General features: G+C 38.2%; 1 protein-coding gene across 4 annotated transcripts in view; it reads right to left on the reverse strand.

Moving 5' to 3' along the window:
• The window catches only part of PTPN22 (protein tyrosine phosphatase non-receptor type 22), a 59,694-nt gene extending 47,822 nt beyond the window's left edge, over window positions 1–11,872 (reverse strand). For all 4 annotated transcript variants that reach the window (XM_059901147.1, XM_059901150.1, XM_059901148.1 and 1 more), the window contains exon 1: window positions 11,786–11,872. In XM_059901147.1, the coding sequence (XP_059757130.1) occupies window positions 11,786–11,872 (87 nt within the window). The remainder of the gene's footprint in view (window positions 1–11,785) is intronic.
• Between the last annotated feature and the right edge of the window lie 5,979 nt (window positions 11,873–17,851).

Raw genomic sequence — 17,851 nt, forward strand, 5'->3', positions numbered from 1 at the left:
TCTTCATTCTCTTTAACTTAACTTCCCTCTTGAAATTTCCTCCTCCCTTTGACCTTATTAGTCTACATTATTTTGGTTCTCCTCTTTCTTCTCTGACTTCTCTTTCCCTCTTCTCATTCTTTCTTACTGCCTCTATGTCTGCTTCTATCTTCTAATTGTGAATTATCCAAGGTTCCAAAGTTAAGACCTCAACTCTCTGCTCTTCTCACTAAATACATTTGCTCAGAGATATCATCTCTTATAGAAGGCATACCAGTTTTTTTTAAATTTATTTAACTAATTCAAATTGAACTATAATTCCAACTCCTATCGGATAACTCTCAAATTTCTTCATTAAGATTTGACTATTAAGTGCCAGTCCTGAATTTCCAACCATACCCTAGACATTTCCACCTGGGTGTCTTACTGCAGCCTCAAACTCAGCACATCTAAAACTAAAATTATCACCGTCCCTACAGTTAATGCCAATGGCACTATCTTTACCCCAGGCAACCATACTCTAGAAACTGAGTGTTACTTTTGGTTCCCCATTTCCCACAATTCCCACCTCTAACTCAGTCAGCAAGTGTAACTGATTCTTCCCATGCAATATTTTGCATGAACTTTCCTTCCTATGCCCCTACAGATACTTTAATTCAGGCCCTTTCCCTTAAAGCTTGAACTGTTACAGTTGCTTCTTAACTCATCTTCATACTTTTCTCTTTCCCTGTTCAAATCCATTAAGCATAATTATGCTAACTTAATCTTACTAAAGTATTGCTTTTCTTATCTCTCTCATGCTAAAAACTACTTCAGTGAATCCCCCTTGCTACCAGGAAAAAGTCAAAACTCCTTAGTCAGGTACTTAAGATTCTCCCCAGTTGGACCCAAGCTAATTTCCCCATATTTGCTACTGTCCCACAATTATGAGCCTTCCAAAGATTGATTTCTAAGTTTTTCAAGATTGTACAAACTGATGTCACTGACAATTATATGTTACATCACTTCTTTAAAACCATGGTCCCTTTTCCTTTCTCATAAATATATACCTGGTACTGCTTTTGCTTTTCTCACCCATAATTATGATCTATTTTGTTCCACAGGGTAAACTAATAGAGAAAAATAAGGAAATAGAAAAAGAAATTTTCTCATGTGACTGGCAACAAGAAAAACTTAGAAAGAAGGGAATTGTTAAATATTTTACTTAGTTGTTTATATTTCATATAGAGTTTTCACACAATTAGGATGTGTGTCTATCTGTAAGAGTTTACTTAAGGAGACTCATAACTAAGTCATAAAAAAAAATGGGTGAGGAAGGGAGAGCCTAAAATAAAGGAATGATGACACAGAGAGACAGAGAGATAAAAGAGGTAGTTGAGAATAGAAATTTGTTCCAACAAATCATCTAAACTCATCATTAGATTTCAAAATTAGCTCAGGATAACCTGATAACTGAGTCTGAAAGGAGAGAAAAAAAGTTGGGGTCATGAAACATTTGTTAGCTGGGAGTCCAAAATACAAAGAATTATCAAATATCTAGAATCTAATTAAAGTGATACTTTCCAAATAATAAATAGATCATTAATTATTATAACAACTCAAAGTATAGGAGTGTAAGCTTTTTCCAACTAAGGATGATAAATGGAACAGACAGCCACTGCCTGTTTATCTGCTGGACCACAAATGCCAGCATGTATTGTTCTAATGACCATTTTTTTTCTGTTTCTAGAGTTAGATCAGACACAGGCAACCTATTTAAAAGCAGGTATACAGTTAGTTCTTAAATCCTAATTTCTTACCATGGTTTGAATTCTTGTGGGTTTTCAGAATTGGATTTAGGAGGAGAGATGCTGAAATGATCATTATACAGCATATTTTTACACCAAGATGGATGTAAGTGGGCTAGTTTGGAAATTTAAGGATGTGGCACAAATACGTGAAGGAATATAAAATATTTCCAGTTTGTATCAATTTCCAAGTTATACCAATTTTTCAGCTCTCTCTGCTCTTGTGCACCTTCAGAATGGTAATTTTCAGGTTGCCATTGATTCCAGGGCTGCTGAAAAGATGTCAACTCCCAGAGCAGTTCATTCTACAAATTTCCAGAACAGAGCCTCGTGCATACTCCCTGTTACACTGTTTTTATTTGTTTTGCTTTGCTTGCTTGCGGAATGCTTTCCAGGGAGAATGCCGTAGGCAAAGCTCTTTTTGAAAGATATGCCTAAATTAATTGGGTAAAATTTCACAGATAAAAGTTGTGTGTGTGTGTGTGTGTGTGTGTGTGTGTGTGTGTGTTTAACCTATGTTTGTTTAGCTGTCTTCACTGCCACCTTCAACAATGGGAGAGAATGGCTTTTTATTTCCTACTCTGTTCCTTCTCCCCGAGTTATCTGGCTGGATGACAAATGGGGACATTCTTTTAGCAAAACATCACATAGGAAATGCCTGTAGAATTGTTAATTTGGAAAGCGTGAAAGATTTTTTTTTTCAGATATCTTACCTAGAGGTCAAACCACTGTGAAGATCTTGTTCTCATTCCCCTTCTCTCCCTGCTAGACCCCCCAGGCTCCAACACCCCAACAGAGAAAAAAATCAGAGCCAACTTAGGACAGAGAACTGATAAACCTCACCAGAAAAAGAGAAACTCTGAGGGTAGGAAGCAAAAGGGTATAGAAGAGAAGTAGGGTTATGGGGGTGGGCTGGGATTGGGGGAGAAAAGATAGGTTAAAGGGAGAAAGTATTTCTCTACCAACCACCAAGTGGGTGTGAGTCCCCTAGAGGCAGCACCAACAAGAGCAATTGGGGAATAAGGAAAAGTTGCTGAGAAAATAAAGAAAAGGGACCTCCTGAGCCCCTGATAAGTTGGAATGTATGAGAAACCAGATACTGTTCATGCTTGATAAGCTAACAATAAGCTGATTTGGTTTGTGGACTGTACTACCCCTTTCCTTTCAAGACAGGAAAACAGAACCAAGGTCCTGGCCATGAATCTCTAGGAATCAGGACTGAACCTATTGCATGTTCATCTCATTGACTAGAAAAGTAATTACTAGTAAATGAACTAAGGTCACTCCCAAAAGAGAACAGAAAGGAAAAAGGAAGCACAAGACCACAATACCTTTGCTTTGGAGGACTACACTATTATATAGAAAACAGCATAAGTTACATTTGGGTGTGGGAAAAATCAGTCTTGGCCCTCCTGGGCCAGGCGGAAGAGGGGACTCAAAGCTGGGCTGTCTCCAGAGTTTCTCAGGATAGTTCCTTAATGCCTTACAACTGCAGGTCAGTACTATCTATTCCAAGCCTCCAACGGGATAAAGCATGAATGCTAAGAAACGGAATTAGGAGCTCAGGCCTCTACATCCAGTAAACAAGGGTACCACTAGTAGGAATGTGGGACAAGACTGAACTGAGTGTGCATACAATCATCTCCAGCTAGACAGGCAAACTTATGGGGATTGGGCGGCCGTCCAATAGCCAGGTAAGCGAGCAGGTGGGTAAGCAATAGCTAAACCGGGGTGAGTAAACCAAGAGGTTCAGCTTTAGATAAATACAATGTGAGGATATGGCAAGACATGTATTTAAAGTGTATTTTAAATGTCCTGTGAATAACTGAAAATGTGGGCCTGGATGGCCCCTAGTGAAAGACTGGAGATGCAGTTGGGAGAAATTAGCTTTAGAGGTAATGTGATATATTTATTCCAGTGCAAGCAGCAAAAAACTACACCTTAATGGGCACAAAAGTCAGGAAATCCTGATAAGTATGTTCTAGTGATAGGCTGATTCACATAAATGAGTCATTTCAATCCAACAGATGTTTGGGCACTTGCTATGCAGGAGGTACTGTGTTCGTGACTGCTTGGCTAACATTGTTACCATAAATAAATATAGAACTAGGATGTGTCTAGATCTTCTCTATAGAACTAAGATGTATCCAGGTCTTCTCTGGTCTGTCTATGATAAGTCTCCAGAAGCTGCTATAATACCAATCTGACTTCTAGTGCATTATAAACCGTCATTAGTACTTGACCTTCACAACTGGATACCTTCTTTCTATTAAGGTTCATTGAATCCTTCATATTTAATAAATATGTCTTTGTATTTAATAAATATGATATTTACCTTTTCTACAAAAGCACCTCATCTCCAGGAAACATAAAATTCCTTTTTTTTTTTTTGGCTTTTTACTATTTAAATGGATTCCAACAACACTAAAGGAAAAATTTTAATATAGATTTCTAAATAAAAAAGTAATGCATATTTTTTAGTAATGCATATTAATTGGAGAAATTTTAAAATATAGAGAACCCGGAAAAGATGATTAAAACTCACCTATAGCCCCACTACTCAGTTAATCATTCTTAATATTTTGAAATATTACATTCCAACTTTTATCTATACATGTGTAATGAAGATGGGATCACACTGCATATAGGGTTTTGTAACTTGCTCTCTTTACTTATCAATTTGTATTATTCTACATTATTATTATTTTTTAAGTCAATGGGTTTTTTTGTTTTTGTTTTTTTTAATTTATTTATTTATTTACTTATGGCTGTGTTGGGTCTTCGTTTCTGTGCGAGGGCTTTCTCCAGTTGTGGCAGGCGGGGGCCACCCTTCATCGCGGTGCGTGGGCCTCTCACTATCGCGGCCTCTCTTGTTGCGGAGCACAGGCTCCAGACGCGCAGGCTCAGTAATTGTGGCTCACGGGCCCAGTCGCTCCGCGGCATGTGGGATCTTCCCAGACCAGGGCTCGAACCCGTGTCCCCTGCCTCGGCAGGCAAATTCTCAACCACTGCGCCACCAGGGAAGCCCTCTACATTATTTTTAATGGTGGCAGAGTATTCTACTGTATGAGATGCAACATGAGTTACCTAACCCGCTCCTTTATACTATTGGGCATTTAAGTTGCTTCCAATCTTCCTAAACAATAATTATGAACAATATTAAAATAGGTGGCCAAAATCTATATAAATATCTTTCATTATTTCCTTCAGATGAATTTTTTGGAGTGATCAAAGAACTTGCCCATTTTAAAGGCTTTTGATCCATATTACTAAATACATATCAGAACGCGTATACAAATTTTGCCTCCAGAAAGTTATACCAGCAATGTATGAGACTGGTATACCAGCAATGTAGGAGACTGCATATTTCTGAATGCTGGTCAACATTAGGATTATAATGTTTTAAGTATAGGTGCATTTGATAAGTAAAGTGTTATTAGTGACATTTTTGTTATTTGTATTTCCCTTTGTGGTTTCTTCACTCCAAAACATTTTTTAGAAGGAAGAAAATACACCGTACTCAAATTACCCTACCTACATGAAGCTGTGTTCATATCTCTGTATTCATATCCAGCCTTTGAACAAATACATATAGACATCCAATGAGCTCATATATGCATATTTAGCACAAATCGTCATTAGCTAAGCTCTCACTTTTTCTACACAATTCATACTTTTACACATGCTTTCTAAATCAAGATGCCTCAACTACCTCCAATGTAGAAAAGAAAAAAAACATCTAAGGAGTTTTAAACATAAAGACATGTAGCAAATTGACCAGCATAAAAACACATAACCAAGCCTTAACCCATATTTAATACAGTGGCTAAAATGTACATGTCATAAAACCACAATCGGTTGCAGTAGTTGACCAAAGTGAATACCTATTCCTCTGTAAATTATCATCAATCGGATTAAAAAAATACACTAATGGAAGAGGATGGCCCTCATTAAGCTTAGAAGCAGGAAAGTAAAGTCCCTAGCGTTGTCCAGAAAAGAGTGGTGGCCACCAGCCTGAGGGTTCAAACAGGGAGATGAAGACTTCATACCATCACAGTTGAGGCCATTAAAATCACTATGCTCTTCAAGCAACTTTCTGATTATCATTGGCTTCTCGTGTAAGTTTCTCTCCAAATTTGGAGAATATGCTGGCCAGTCAATGCAAACTTCTACTCTGTTTGATAGTGATTTTTCTCTGTCTAAAATTAATAAACTGGCATTCTTGTTTCTGGTGAATTTCTTATGTGTTTGCCTGATCTGATCACTCTCAGTGTACTGACAAAATTGAATTTTTAGACCAGCAAAGCTAAAGTCAAGACACGGGACTACAGTGACCCCAAATAGTTAATACCACCCTAAGTGACTGCTTGGCCTCTCTCCATGCACTCTGTGATCACAACGGTAATTGCATATACTGAACCTTGACAGGATTCATAAAAATAATTAGAAAGAATTAAGACCCAGCTACATGCAACCCAATGAATTTTAGAAACACAATGTAGAGTGAAAGAAGGAAGATATTAAAAATGTATATATAACATGATTTTATTTACATAGAATTCAAAAACACGTAAAATTAATCTCTCTGCTTAGTGATATATATGCCTTGAAGCTATGCTGAAAAACAAAGAAAAAAATAATCTCATGATGGTGTTTACCTCTAGTCAGGTGGGAGTTGGGGGGAGTTGTGATCTGGAAGGACACCCAAGGGATTTCTGGGGTGTGGGCAATGTTCTACTTCTTGATCTGAGTGATGCTTATATAGATGCCTGCTTTATTACTAATTGTTAAATTGTATGTTTGTGTTTAAAGCACTTTTCTGTGTATATGTTATATTCTATGATTTTTTTTTAAGTTTAAGAAGTTAAGACCAATGGATAAATTGGAAACAATAGAGTGGGGTGGCGGGAGGGGACCAAGAGCACAAGCTCAAAAGTTAAACAGCTTTCTTTCATATCTGAGTTCTACCACTTATGAAATCCATGGCCTTAGGTAAGTTGTTTAATTTCTCTGACCCTCAGTGTCTACTACATAGCAAATACTATGCCGGACGCTGAGGATATCAATATAAGCAGAACTAAATCTGAGCCTTGCCTTTGTGGAGCTACAATCCGATGGGAAAGCAGACGTTAATCAAATAATCAGACACATAAATGTAAAACTGGAACTGTAATAAGTGCTATGAATACCTTCAGTTCAGCTGGGGTGAGGGTGGGGGAAGAAGAAACTTTTAAAAAATGACACATGGTGCTGAGAACTTACTCGATATATTTAGGGAGGTCAAGGAAGGCTTCTCTGGTAAAGTGACCACCAAACTGTTATCTGAAGAATTATGAAGTGTTAACTAGGTGAAGAGGAGTGTGAGGGAATATTCAAGGCAGAGGTAACAGCATGTGTGCAAAGTCCTGTGGCAGAGGAAGCATGACAAGGACAAGAAAATGAACATGCTGTAAGAAGCTGGAGAAGCACTCGGCTGCTGGTCCGTGTGGGACTTTGTTAGCCATTCATTATAAAGGGCTCTTTGGGAATTAGATAAGGTTCTGTTCGTGAAGCACTCAAGCACAGAGTCTGGAACATGGTTCCATGATTAGCTATTGTGGAAAGTACATGAACTGAAAGTTTATATGAGGAAATGCAGATTGAAATTAGTCATGGAAAATTTTCAGGCTCAAAAATAAAATAAATCAAATTAACATAACAAAGTACAATTTTACACTAATTAAATTAGAAAAATAAAACATGTTATGGTTTTGCTTGATGCAGTTTTAGTGGCTAAGAGGCTTTGGAATCAAACATACCAGAGTTTCAAATCCTGGTTTTGCCACTTCATGGGTAAAATGAAGATAATGCTTTCCTCTTGGGGTTGTTGTAGTGATTAAGATCATATATGGTAAACCACTTAGATTGCCTAGGATATGATAAGCAGTCAAAAATTTTATCTATTACTACGTTTTTTAGATATTAAATCGAGACTATCAAGGTGGTAAAGAAGATGATAAATTCAGATATCGCAAATTTTTAAAACTCTGTTGGAAATATATTTGGCAAAACTTAACCAATTAGATGCTAATACTCTTTGGTCCAGGAATAATAACACTTGTGGGGATCTAGCCCCAGGATATAATCGCAAACGAAGGGGAAAACCACATGGAAAAACATTCATTGCAGTTTTATCAATAATCCGGAAAAATGAGAAACAACCTCAATTTCCAAAGTAGAGAAATAATTAAATTATTTGGGTGCCTACTACATGTCAGGTTTTTTATATATTCATTCTTTTATCTTCACAGCAATTCTGCAAAGTGAATATTATTTGTTACCACTTTTTAGTTAATTTGCTCAAGGTCACATAGCTAATTATAGGCAGAACGAAAATTTAAACCCAGATTTATATAATTCCAAAGTTGTTACAAGTACAGATGGTAAAGCAAGACTGCCTGAACTCGAAACTCAGTTCCACCACTTACTGATTATGTGATCCTGAGTGAGTCAGTTAACTTCTCTGTGTCTCATTTTCCTCATCCATAAAATGGAAATAATAACAGTGCCTTCCTCAATAGATTAAATGAGTTGGCATATAAAAGTGCTTAGAACAGTTTCTATAAGAGGTATAGAAGTGTTAGCTATTACTTTGATTATTATATTTTCATCATACTATCCTGCATTAAAAGTCATTAATATAGATTTTAACCAACATGATAGTTTTGTTACAATGTTAAGTGAAAATATGAGAATACAAAATTGCAGCTATGCTTATAATTACAGTAATATAAAAGGCATCCTATCAATATAAATGGACAAAAACTAGAATTTCTACAACCCCCAAAACTGTATTTGTTGGGATGCTGGTACTATGGTGAATTTATTTTATTTTACCTTGCAATAATATTATTTTATAAAAAATAACAACAATAAGGCTTTATTTTTTTTCAAGTACTTTAAGAAATTTTCAATAGTGTGGTTGCACACTGCTATTTCTGCTGTATAGAAGCTATGTTAACTAGAGACTTACCCTCATGCTAGGCCCTTTGAGGGACTACGGTTAGTGGCTGAAGCAAGACATTATTGCATAGGGATTAATTTCACAGGCTCTGATATGACAGATCCAGGTTAAATTTCATGTCTATGGCTGAACAGCTGAGTGAGCTTAGGCCAATTATTTACCCTCTCAGAGCCTCAGTTTCCTTATCTGTAAGTCAGAGATCAGAACTACCTCATAGGGTTTTTTTTAAATGAGTAACAAATAAGATAATGAATGTGATGCTTCCTTGACACCCCACCAAGACTATCACAGTTATAATTAAATATTTAATAGAGTAATTGGTTGTTTAATGTCTCCCTCTCTAAGACATCCTCTAATGTCTTAGAAAATAAGCTCCACCAAAGCTTGGAGTATTGCATTGCAGAACCAGCATCTAGCACAATGCTTTGCACATAGTAAGCACTCAATAAATATTTGAATGAATGCATGAAAACCTTATAGGAGTGGTCAGTGGCAGTTTCAACTACAGAAGGATTATTGAGTTTAGTCTTGGCATGGGGAAAAGATCAAAGCAGCATGGTATTGGCTCTAGCTGTCATAGTAGGGCTTTGTGCTCTGCACAAAGATACTTGGCCAAGGGGGAAGTGAGGACTGAAATCTAAGCCATGGACTCAGTGGGGGGCAGGGTGTACAGAATGTCTACCAGGAAGTAGAGATGATTTTTGATAATTCCCACAGAGGCACCACCAATTCAGGCCAGCAGTGGCCTTGTGTCACAGAATCAGCCCTCAAACCTCAGAAACATCAAATCCTGGGAGAAGATATTAAGGGCTGAAGGTGGAATGTGGTATATGACCAGGTGGAAAGGCTTCCAGTTTAAGGGTGGTATCCACCTTGTCCAAGCAAGTAGCCTGGCCTCATTCAAGGCTCCCCAACTCCCCCGAAGCTACTCTCTCTGGTATTTCAGCTAAACCTTTAGGTGGGGCTGAGGGAAAGACTCTGTTTTTCCACTGGAGGACATGAGTCAGTGAACAGTGAGGTTCCACTTAATCACCACCCAAAAACAAGGTCCTTAGAATTAGGAGCTAGAAAAGCAAGGAAGTGATTAATATAAAAGTCAGGATAGTGATCATTCCTCGGCAGGGCAGGACAGTGTGGGTGTGGGGATGAGGGACCTGATGGGGAAGGGACATGTAGAGGTCTTCTGGGGCTGACAGTGTTCTATCCCTTGACCTGGGTGATGGCTGCTTTACAGTTATACTTACATTTTATGTGCTTTTCTAAATGCGTATTATAGTTCACAGTTTTAAACAGCTGGAAAAAATACAAACTATAAAAGGTTTTTAAGCAGGGAAAAAATAACCAGATCTGTAGTATTAAAAGATCACTTGGGTGTTAAACAGAAAATTGATTGAAGGTGGGGCAAGGCTAGAGGCAGAGAAAACAGGAGGTGAGGTAGCTGCTATATTTTGGTGAAAGACTGTAGTGACTGAGCTAAGACAAGGTAAAATATTAGGGATGTAGTCTATATTATTTTTAAAAACACAACCAAAATAACAGAGGCTGCCACTGCCCCCTCACCTCACTTTTTACCTCTCTGCATTGGGGGAATTTGGCTCAGGAGATATAGCCCAGGGGCAGGCACATGTCTAAGACACATAGGCCAGGCTTTCTACCTCCCCTCCCTCCCTGCTAACTCTACTCAGAAGGACTAAGACTGCCTGGCTAGTGGCAACTAGAGTGCATTTTTCATGACACCACGCATTATCCAAGTTGAGCTGACACAGGGGTTTCTACCATAATATGCAATCATTCAATCATAACATCTAATCACTCGGGACTTTACAGAGTGTTTTCACATCTACTATCTGGTACCAGAATGTTAGCTCCATGAGGGCAAAGTTTCTTATTTTGTTCACTGCTATATCCTCAGTGCCTAAAACTAAACTTGGTACATAGAAGGTGCTCAATAAATATTACTGAATGAATGACCACATTTAAGTATTATTATTATTGCTATTTAGTCATCACAATAATCTTGTGCAGAGAGGTAGGACATTCATTATGATCCGCATTTCAGAAGTCAGGAAACAGAGACTTGGTGAGATTAAGGAACATGGCAAATAGTTGATAATTTGGTTGATGACACTGTCATGATTTAATTTCAGATTTTTTACTTAAATTCCCTTATTTTTCCCATTTCCTCATAGCTGAAAAGGTAAAGTTTGAAGTTCTTATAACTCTGAAACACCAGCTGGAAGTATTCCAAAATACATGACAGGTACTATCAGACATCCTACGTCATCTGATGTGCTGGGTTATAGGATGAGTGAGGCCTACCCAGCTGCCACTGCATCAGTAAGCACCGTTCCCCCAGAGGAGACGCAGTGTTCCTCTGGATAATCAAATCCAGTTGACCCCAGCCTACCTTGTGCTTATGTTTCTTTCCATCCCTCACTTTTCTCCACTCCCCATCCTAGCCATTCCACCCCTCCAAGCAAAAGAAGATTAAGGAAACCCTGTTATTGCAAAAATGCATGTTCTCATATTTTTTGCTTCATGAAAAAAAAAAGAAAAAAGAAATATGGCAGAAAGTAGTTTCGGTGCTCTTCAAGAGTTTCTGTTATCCAAATGGAACCCATGGGAGGCTAAAAGCGTAATGCCCTATGAAAAGTTAATCTTGGTCTCTTTCCTCTTGATATTAATTAAAATTAGTCATTTGAAGCCTAAACCACAACTCAGATACCTGGGAACTCCAGATGTTCAATTAATATTAGATTTATACAACTGGAATTATGTATGTCATCTGTAGGATTCCTAGTCAAACTCTAAGAACTAGCAAACAAAATATTTAAAACTATATTTTGGAGAGAACATCTAAAATACACAAAAACCACTTACAGAAGTTAAACTTTTAGGTTGCCTTCTTCCCCTGAAAGGTCAGTTTATCCCAAGAGCAAGTTGGTCTAGGAGAGTTGGACCACTGTCATCAAACAGTCTATGTAACTACCCTGAGAATGTCACACATAGGACTTACCAGAAATTCATTGGCAAACTCCTCTTTGTTACTTTTCTTGGTTTGGGCCTCATCCAGGAACTTCTGCAGAATCTCTCTTTGGTCCATGCTGCAGGGCAAGACAGACAGTCTACAAGTGGGTTAAGGGAGGGCATATTAGATGTGTGTCATGGCCGAGACAGCACTGAGAAGCCACTGCTGCCGCCTGAGCAGAGCATGTTGAAGGTTGTGGTTTACTGACTTCATCTCAAGCCCTAGAGGAAATTAGTACGTAACCAGAATCTGTGGTCACACAACAAAGCCAGCACCTCACTCCTGGGCCCTAGCGCCTTCCTTCTCAAGAAAGGAACCTGGTTGCAATTCAAGTTTTTAACAAACAAGAGGCTAGCCAGAATGTAATGTGTGTGTGGTCTGCTTAGCTCTGAGACTATTCCACTCCATCGCCCTTAAGCAAAGTTCGCAATTTTTCTTGCTTCCTAGAGAAAAGGCAGAACTACAGGTCTCACGGATGGTTCTGCCTCTCCTCATTTTCCCAATAAGCACAAAGGCCCTGTTGACACCTTCTGTTTCCTCATGTCCCAAATGAACCCTGTAAAAGTTCATTTAGACCCAGTTTGGAGATACTGTTTGGAGTTAAGACATCTTCTTTTTTTTTTTTTTTTTTTTTTTTAAACACTGCTATTCTTTTTTTTTTTTTAATGGCTGTGTTGGGTCCTCGTTTCTGTGCGAGGGCTTTCTCTAGTTGCGGCAAGCGGGGGCCACTCTTCATCGCGGTGCGCGGGCCTCTCACCATCATGGCCTCTCCCGTTGCGGAGCACAGGCTCCAGACGCGCAGGCTCAGTAATTGTGGCTCACGGGCCCAGTTGCTCCGCGGCATGTGGGATCTTCCCAGACCAGGGCTCGAATCCGTGTCCCCTGCATTGGCAGGCAGATTCTCAACCACTGCGCCACCAGGGAAGCGCAAGACATCTTCTAAAAGGTTTCTTATCAGTGTGATCGGTGGCAAACTTCTGTTCATCAGAGAAGCCATTTTTATTTAGAACTTTTGATTCTGCCATATAGACCTAACTCTCTTTTGGATGAAGAAAAGTCAGCTGCTTCTGAGAGTCTGGGTTTCTCCCAGAGCTGGGGAAGTGCTCGCCTCCATTAAGGGAAGTGTTGCTGATTTCAGGACCCCACCCCCACCTTCCAGTAGTTTTTGAGCTTCATTTGGGTTCTGGATATAAAGACTGAGAGCACTTGGTCTATATGGGATCCAGGGGCACGGTGGCCCCCATGAAGAGCACCTGACCAGGAATCTGGCATAAAATCCCCTGTATGTAATGCTAGTAAAATATGGAGGAACAGGAAAAGAGTAAAATCAACCACCTTGCTGGCAACAATACACCTTTTAGGGCAGAAAGCCTGAAGAACTATTTCTAGAGAAGATATTTCTACTCTTCAACCAAAGCCTCAGGAAAGGCCATTGTTTCTGGAAGCCACACTGTGCATGTAGCATTTGGGCCCTGATAGGGAGGCTCTTCTAGAAAAAGCTTCCAAATAGCTTGCATAAGTTCCCTCCTCAATGGGTACAAACCTACCCAAGCATGTCTCATTTGGTGTGAGAACGAGACAAAAATCAGCATAACATCTCTGTTCGAGGACAGAAGTTTAATAAATATGAGAACAAAATTAGTCTGAGATAGTCATGAAGAAAATTTGGAAATGTGCTGTTAGAACTTCCTCTACTTGCTATTAGCAATCCTTTCTGTTTTGCAACATTATTCAATCTTCCTTTAGGAAATGATTCTGGACACTCTTTGGCTGCATCTACTTTTTTGAACCTTACCACAGGGAAGGAAAGGTCACTGAGGTATCTTGCTTATAGGCAGTGTGAAGCCAATGAAGAATTTCAATCCTGATCCACATAATAAATTAAAATGAACCATATCCTCAACAATATTTGATGAGAGTAGAATAGTAGTTCTCAAACTATTCCTATCATTAAATTTAGGAGAATTTCTTGCTGCTCTAAATAATGCAATTTAATTTGGCTTTTTAAAAACGTAAAATATGGGAAAAAAATTTTAAAGACAAAGTTTCAAGTTCACAATAACCAAAACCATGTAAAAGTATGCACATGGTTAAATGAAGACTAAAAGATGCAAAAAGGAAGCAATTGCAGAAGTGTTGGGATTAAGGATTTTTTTAAAGTTCTTCTTTTAAAATTATCATGCCATTTTTAATTAGAAAAAACCCTACAATAATCCATTAATTTGTTCAACAAATTTATTGAGTACCCGCTGAATGCTAAGTACTATGTTAGGGGCTGCATATACAATAATGAACAAGCCAGAACATGGTGAAAAACACTCTTAACCAGTTTATAAAGCATCTCAGAACTAAGATATAGACTTAATTACTGATAAAAATTAAAATATTCCAAACTTATTTGCTTATTTGCAAAGTAGCAAAGCATAACCCTAAAAGGAAAGTGATTTTCTATATTTGGACAACTAAAAGACATACAGTTTCATAATCTCTCTGTCATCTTAGAGTGTCTTCACTTCCATCAAAACAAGAACTTTACTAGTGAATAAACAAAAAGACAGCTAATAAAATAAAATTTAAATCTACTTTCCTCAAGCCTATATTTCAGAACAATCTCTCTCTAAGTTTATTCTCAAATTAGGGAGGGATAAGATGGAGCTAGATATTAGGTAAGAAAGAAAAACTTGCTGAGATCCAACATATGAGGATCTGAAAATAGTGTCTTAGCAGAACTGCAGATCTTCTTTAAAAGCAAGCAGCAATGCTTAGGATTCTGTTGCACTCTAAAATCAAGAAGATATAGAAATACCGTGAAATAACCAAACCTCAAAAACCCACTTAGCTGAAAGGCCATTTCCTGAGCAGACCACTCAAGCAAGCAAAAAACAAACTGAAGGTGAAAACAAAACACTTGTTTTATGTTTAATTACCACTTAATTTTTCACACTTCTTTCTACAGATACTGGAGGACAATAGGAGCATAATTCTTTTTGATGAAGATTCTGTTGACTCATTTGTATCTTGTGGGAAGATCAAGAGCTGGGGAAGGGAAACAAGTCATTCAGCAAAGACTAGCAAAAACCTAAAAGAATTGAAGAATTTACAGTGAACCATTTAAACCAGTCTGACATAAACCCTAAGTGAACACAACAATTCCATGCAGTAAAAGACTCATAAACACTTTATCAGAACCATCAAGGGTAAGTTCTAGTGGAAAGTAAAACTGTAGTACCTGAAGAGGAGTGAGGAAGGAACATCTCACTGCTTCCTCGTCTGGCTATGGTGTTTGTTCAGGAGGAAGATGACAGCGGGGAGGAGTTCTGATTACACTGTCACCTGTTCCAGCAAGAGGGGAATGTGCCAGTTTAAGAGGAAAGATCAGTGTCATGGAGGTTGGGAGTCAGATGACAAAAAATATTTAACCAAAAAGAAGGCGGGGGGGTTATTAGGACAAGATAAACTAGTTAATAGGAACGACATTCAATTTTCTCAGAACATCCTTCTTCCTGCAGAGGCACGTTTCACCCTTGGAAAGCCACTTACCAATCTTTGCTTTAGTTTCACTACTCCTGCCTTCCCCTACATCCCATGGTCATTGATTTAATGTGGCCTTTGTGTATTATCCGTGAAACAGTCAGTGCTTTGTAAGCATCCTCTTGGTTACCAAGGTCTCTTGGTCCTTTCTCTTCAATGACTCTCAAATTCAACCTGTATTTTCCGTTCCCATGTTAACCACCATCCTCATTTCACAGCTGGATTCGTGCAGCGATAAGCTCTTAGTCATCTTCCTATCTATGTACCTTCCAATCTAGTCTCTCCTGGTAACTAAGGCTGGATAAAAGTTCTTAAGAACTTTTTTCTTTGGCCACTTCTCGTCATTTCCCCAATTTTCACCAGGATAAAGCCATAAAAGCTAGTTACTCTTTTCTTCAAAAATCCTGCCCCTAACTCCATCTCACTATGACCTGAATCCCTTCAATATAAATATTTATATTCAGCTATAGAAGTGTTCTTAGTTTCTTCACATGTTCATTGTCTCCCATAAGTTTATATAAAAGAGGAATTTATTCAAAAGACAGCATATAAAATGCCCCCCATAGTTTTAAGCTTATCCAGGGCAATGATAGTGTCTTCTATACATTTGTGTAACCCATGGTGCTTCACATGGTTGTGAGCATACCTAAAATAGCTCTACTGTGATAAATAACTATTGTGGTTAGGCCTTGGTGTGAGATCCACTCTGACTCACTCCATCAGTTACTCCAGGTCTCCCGCCTGGCACAGTCTCTGCTCATCTCTGGCTGGGCACCTTTGCTATGCCAGGAGCAGATGGTCCTTTCCTACGAGGAGGACTAGGAACCTGGCAAACAGTACTTCCCTGAATGCTGCTGCCCAAGCAGCAGGGTTATTATTATAAAAGGAATGGCGCTATTACTGAAGCAGGGTCCATCCCCAAAGGGCTGCAATGGCCGGGAAAAAATGACCTCCTTTATCTCCAGAATCGACTGCTTGTCCTTTTAGAAATGGACACAGAGGAGGCTTATAAAACACTTCTAACACAGCTTGTTTGCTTTGCTCATGTTTTCACATCATCCACAACAGGAAAATCCCCTACCCGTTTTCCAGTCGGCTTCTTGTCACTACAGCATTCTGAGACCTCATCATGCTCTTCAATCCACCCGTCGTGAGCTTCGTAGTCAGCTTCTCGCATACCACACAGGGAATCACACTCTGCCTTTGGTTTCAGAAACAGTCCTCAAGAGGCAAAGGTCAACTGATACTTGCAATTGAAGCAATTTACCTTTTTTTTTTTTTTTTTTTTTTTTAAATAGAGAGTTGGAGCTCTTAGTGAGGCTTGGCATCTTGTTCAAAATATAATCAAACCTGAAGTCTCATCTTTCATTTGATTGCTTATTTAGTTTTCTTTCATTTGTTCATTTAATGAATATTTATGAGGTCTGTATACATGCAAGAGAATGGGGAAGAGGGGAGCTACAGTAGTGAACAACAAATTGTCCTCATTCAAGGATCCTTTATTCTAGCAGGGAAGGTAAGTATACAAGAAACTATAATTGAAGACCATTTGTGATAAGACCATAAATGTGGTGCAACCAAAATTATGAGAAGGCAGTCAGGGTCAGGGTCAGAATCACAAAAACAAAAAAATGAGAAGGCAAAATCACTCCTTACTTGGATTATCTGGATAGTCTTCATGGAGGAAGTGACATTTGAGTTGGGTCTTTTTCTATTTTTTTAGTTTTAATATTTATTTATTAATAGGGAATTCTATATATTTTTATATCACAAATATTTAAAAATATTTCAATAACTGTATTTCCATGTATTTTGCTTTCTTTTTAATCCCTATGCCTTTTTTCTTTACACTTTAAAATTTTAATTTATTTTTCCCCAAACAAAATATAAAAGGACTCATCTCATGGAATGATTAGAATGCTAAAGTAGGAAACACAGTTTAAGTTTGTAACAAAATGTGAGTGTTGAAAGAAGCTATTCACTAAAGCTCCACTCCACTTTTGTTTTTTGTTTGTTTTTTGTTTTGTTTTTTTTAAATTAATTTGCATTAGAGCATAGTTGCTTTACAATGTTGTGTTAGTTTCTACTGTAAAGCAAAATGAATCAGCTGTACGTATACATATATCCCCTCTTTTATGGATTTCCTTCACATTTAGGTCACCACAGAGCACTGAGTAGAGTTCCCTGAGCTATACAGTAGGTTCTCATTAGTTATCTATTTTATACATAATATCAATAGTGTATATATGTCAACTCCAATCTCCCAATTCATTTCACCCCCTCCCTTCCCCCCTTGGTGTCCATACTTGTTCTCTGTCTGTGTCTCTGTTTCTGTTTTGCAAATAAGATCATCTGTACCATTTTTCTAGATTCCACATATATGCATTAATACATAATATTTGTTTTTCTCTTTCTGACTTACTTCACTCTGTATGACAGTCTCTAGGTCCATCCACGTCTCTACCAATGACCCAGTTTCATTCCTTTTTATGGCTGAGTAATATTCCAAACAATGTGATGTAC

Source organism: Balaenoptera ricei, chromosome 1, assembly GCF_028023285.1.
Source record: "Balaenoptera ricei isolate mBalRic1 chromosome 1, mBalRic1.hap2, whole genome shotgun sequence".
In the NCBI taxonomy this organism is placed as follows: Eukaryota; Metazoa; Chordata; class Mammalia; order Artiodactyla; family Balaenopteridae; genus Balaenoptera; species Balaenoptera ricei.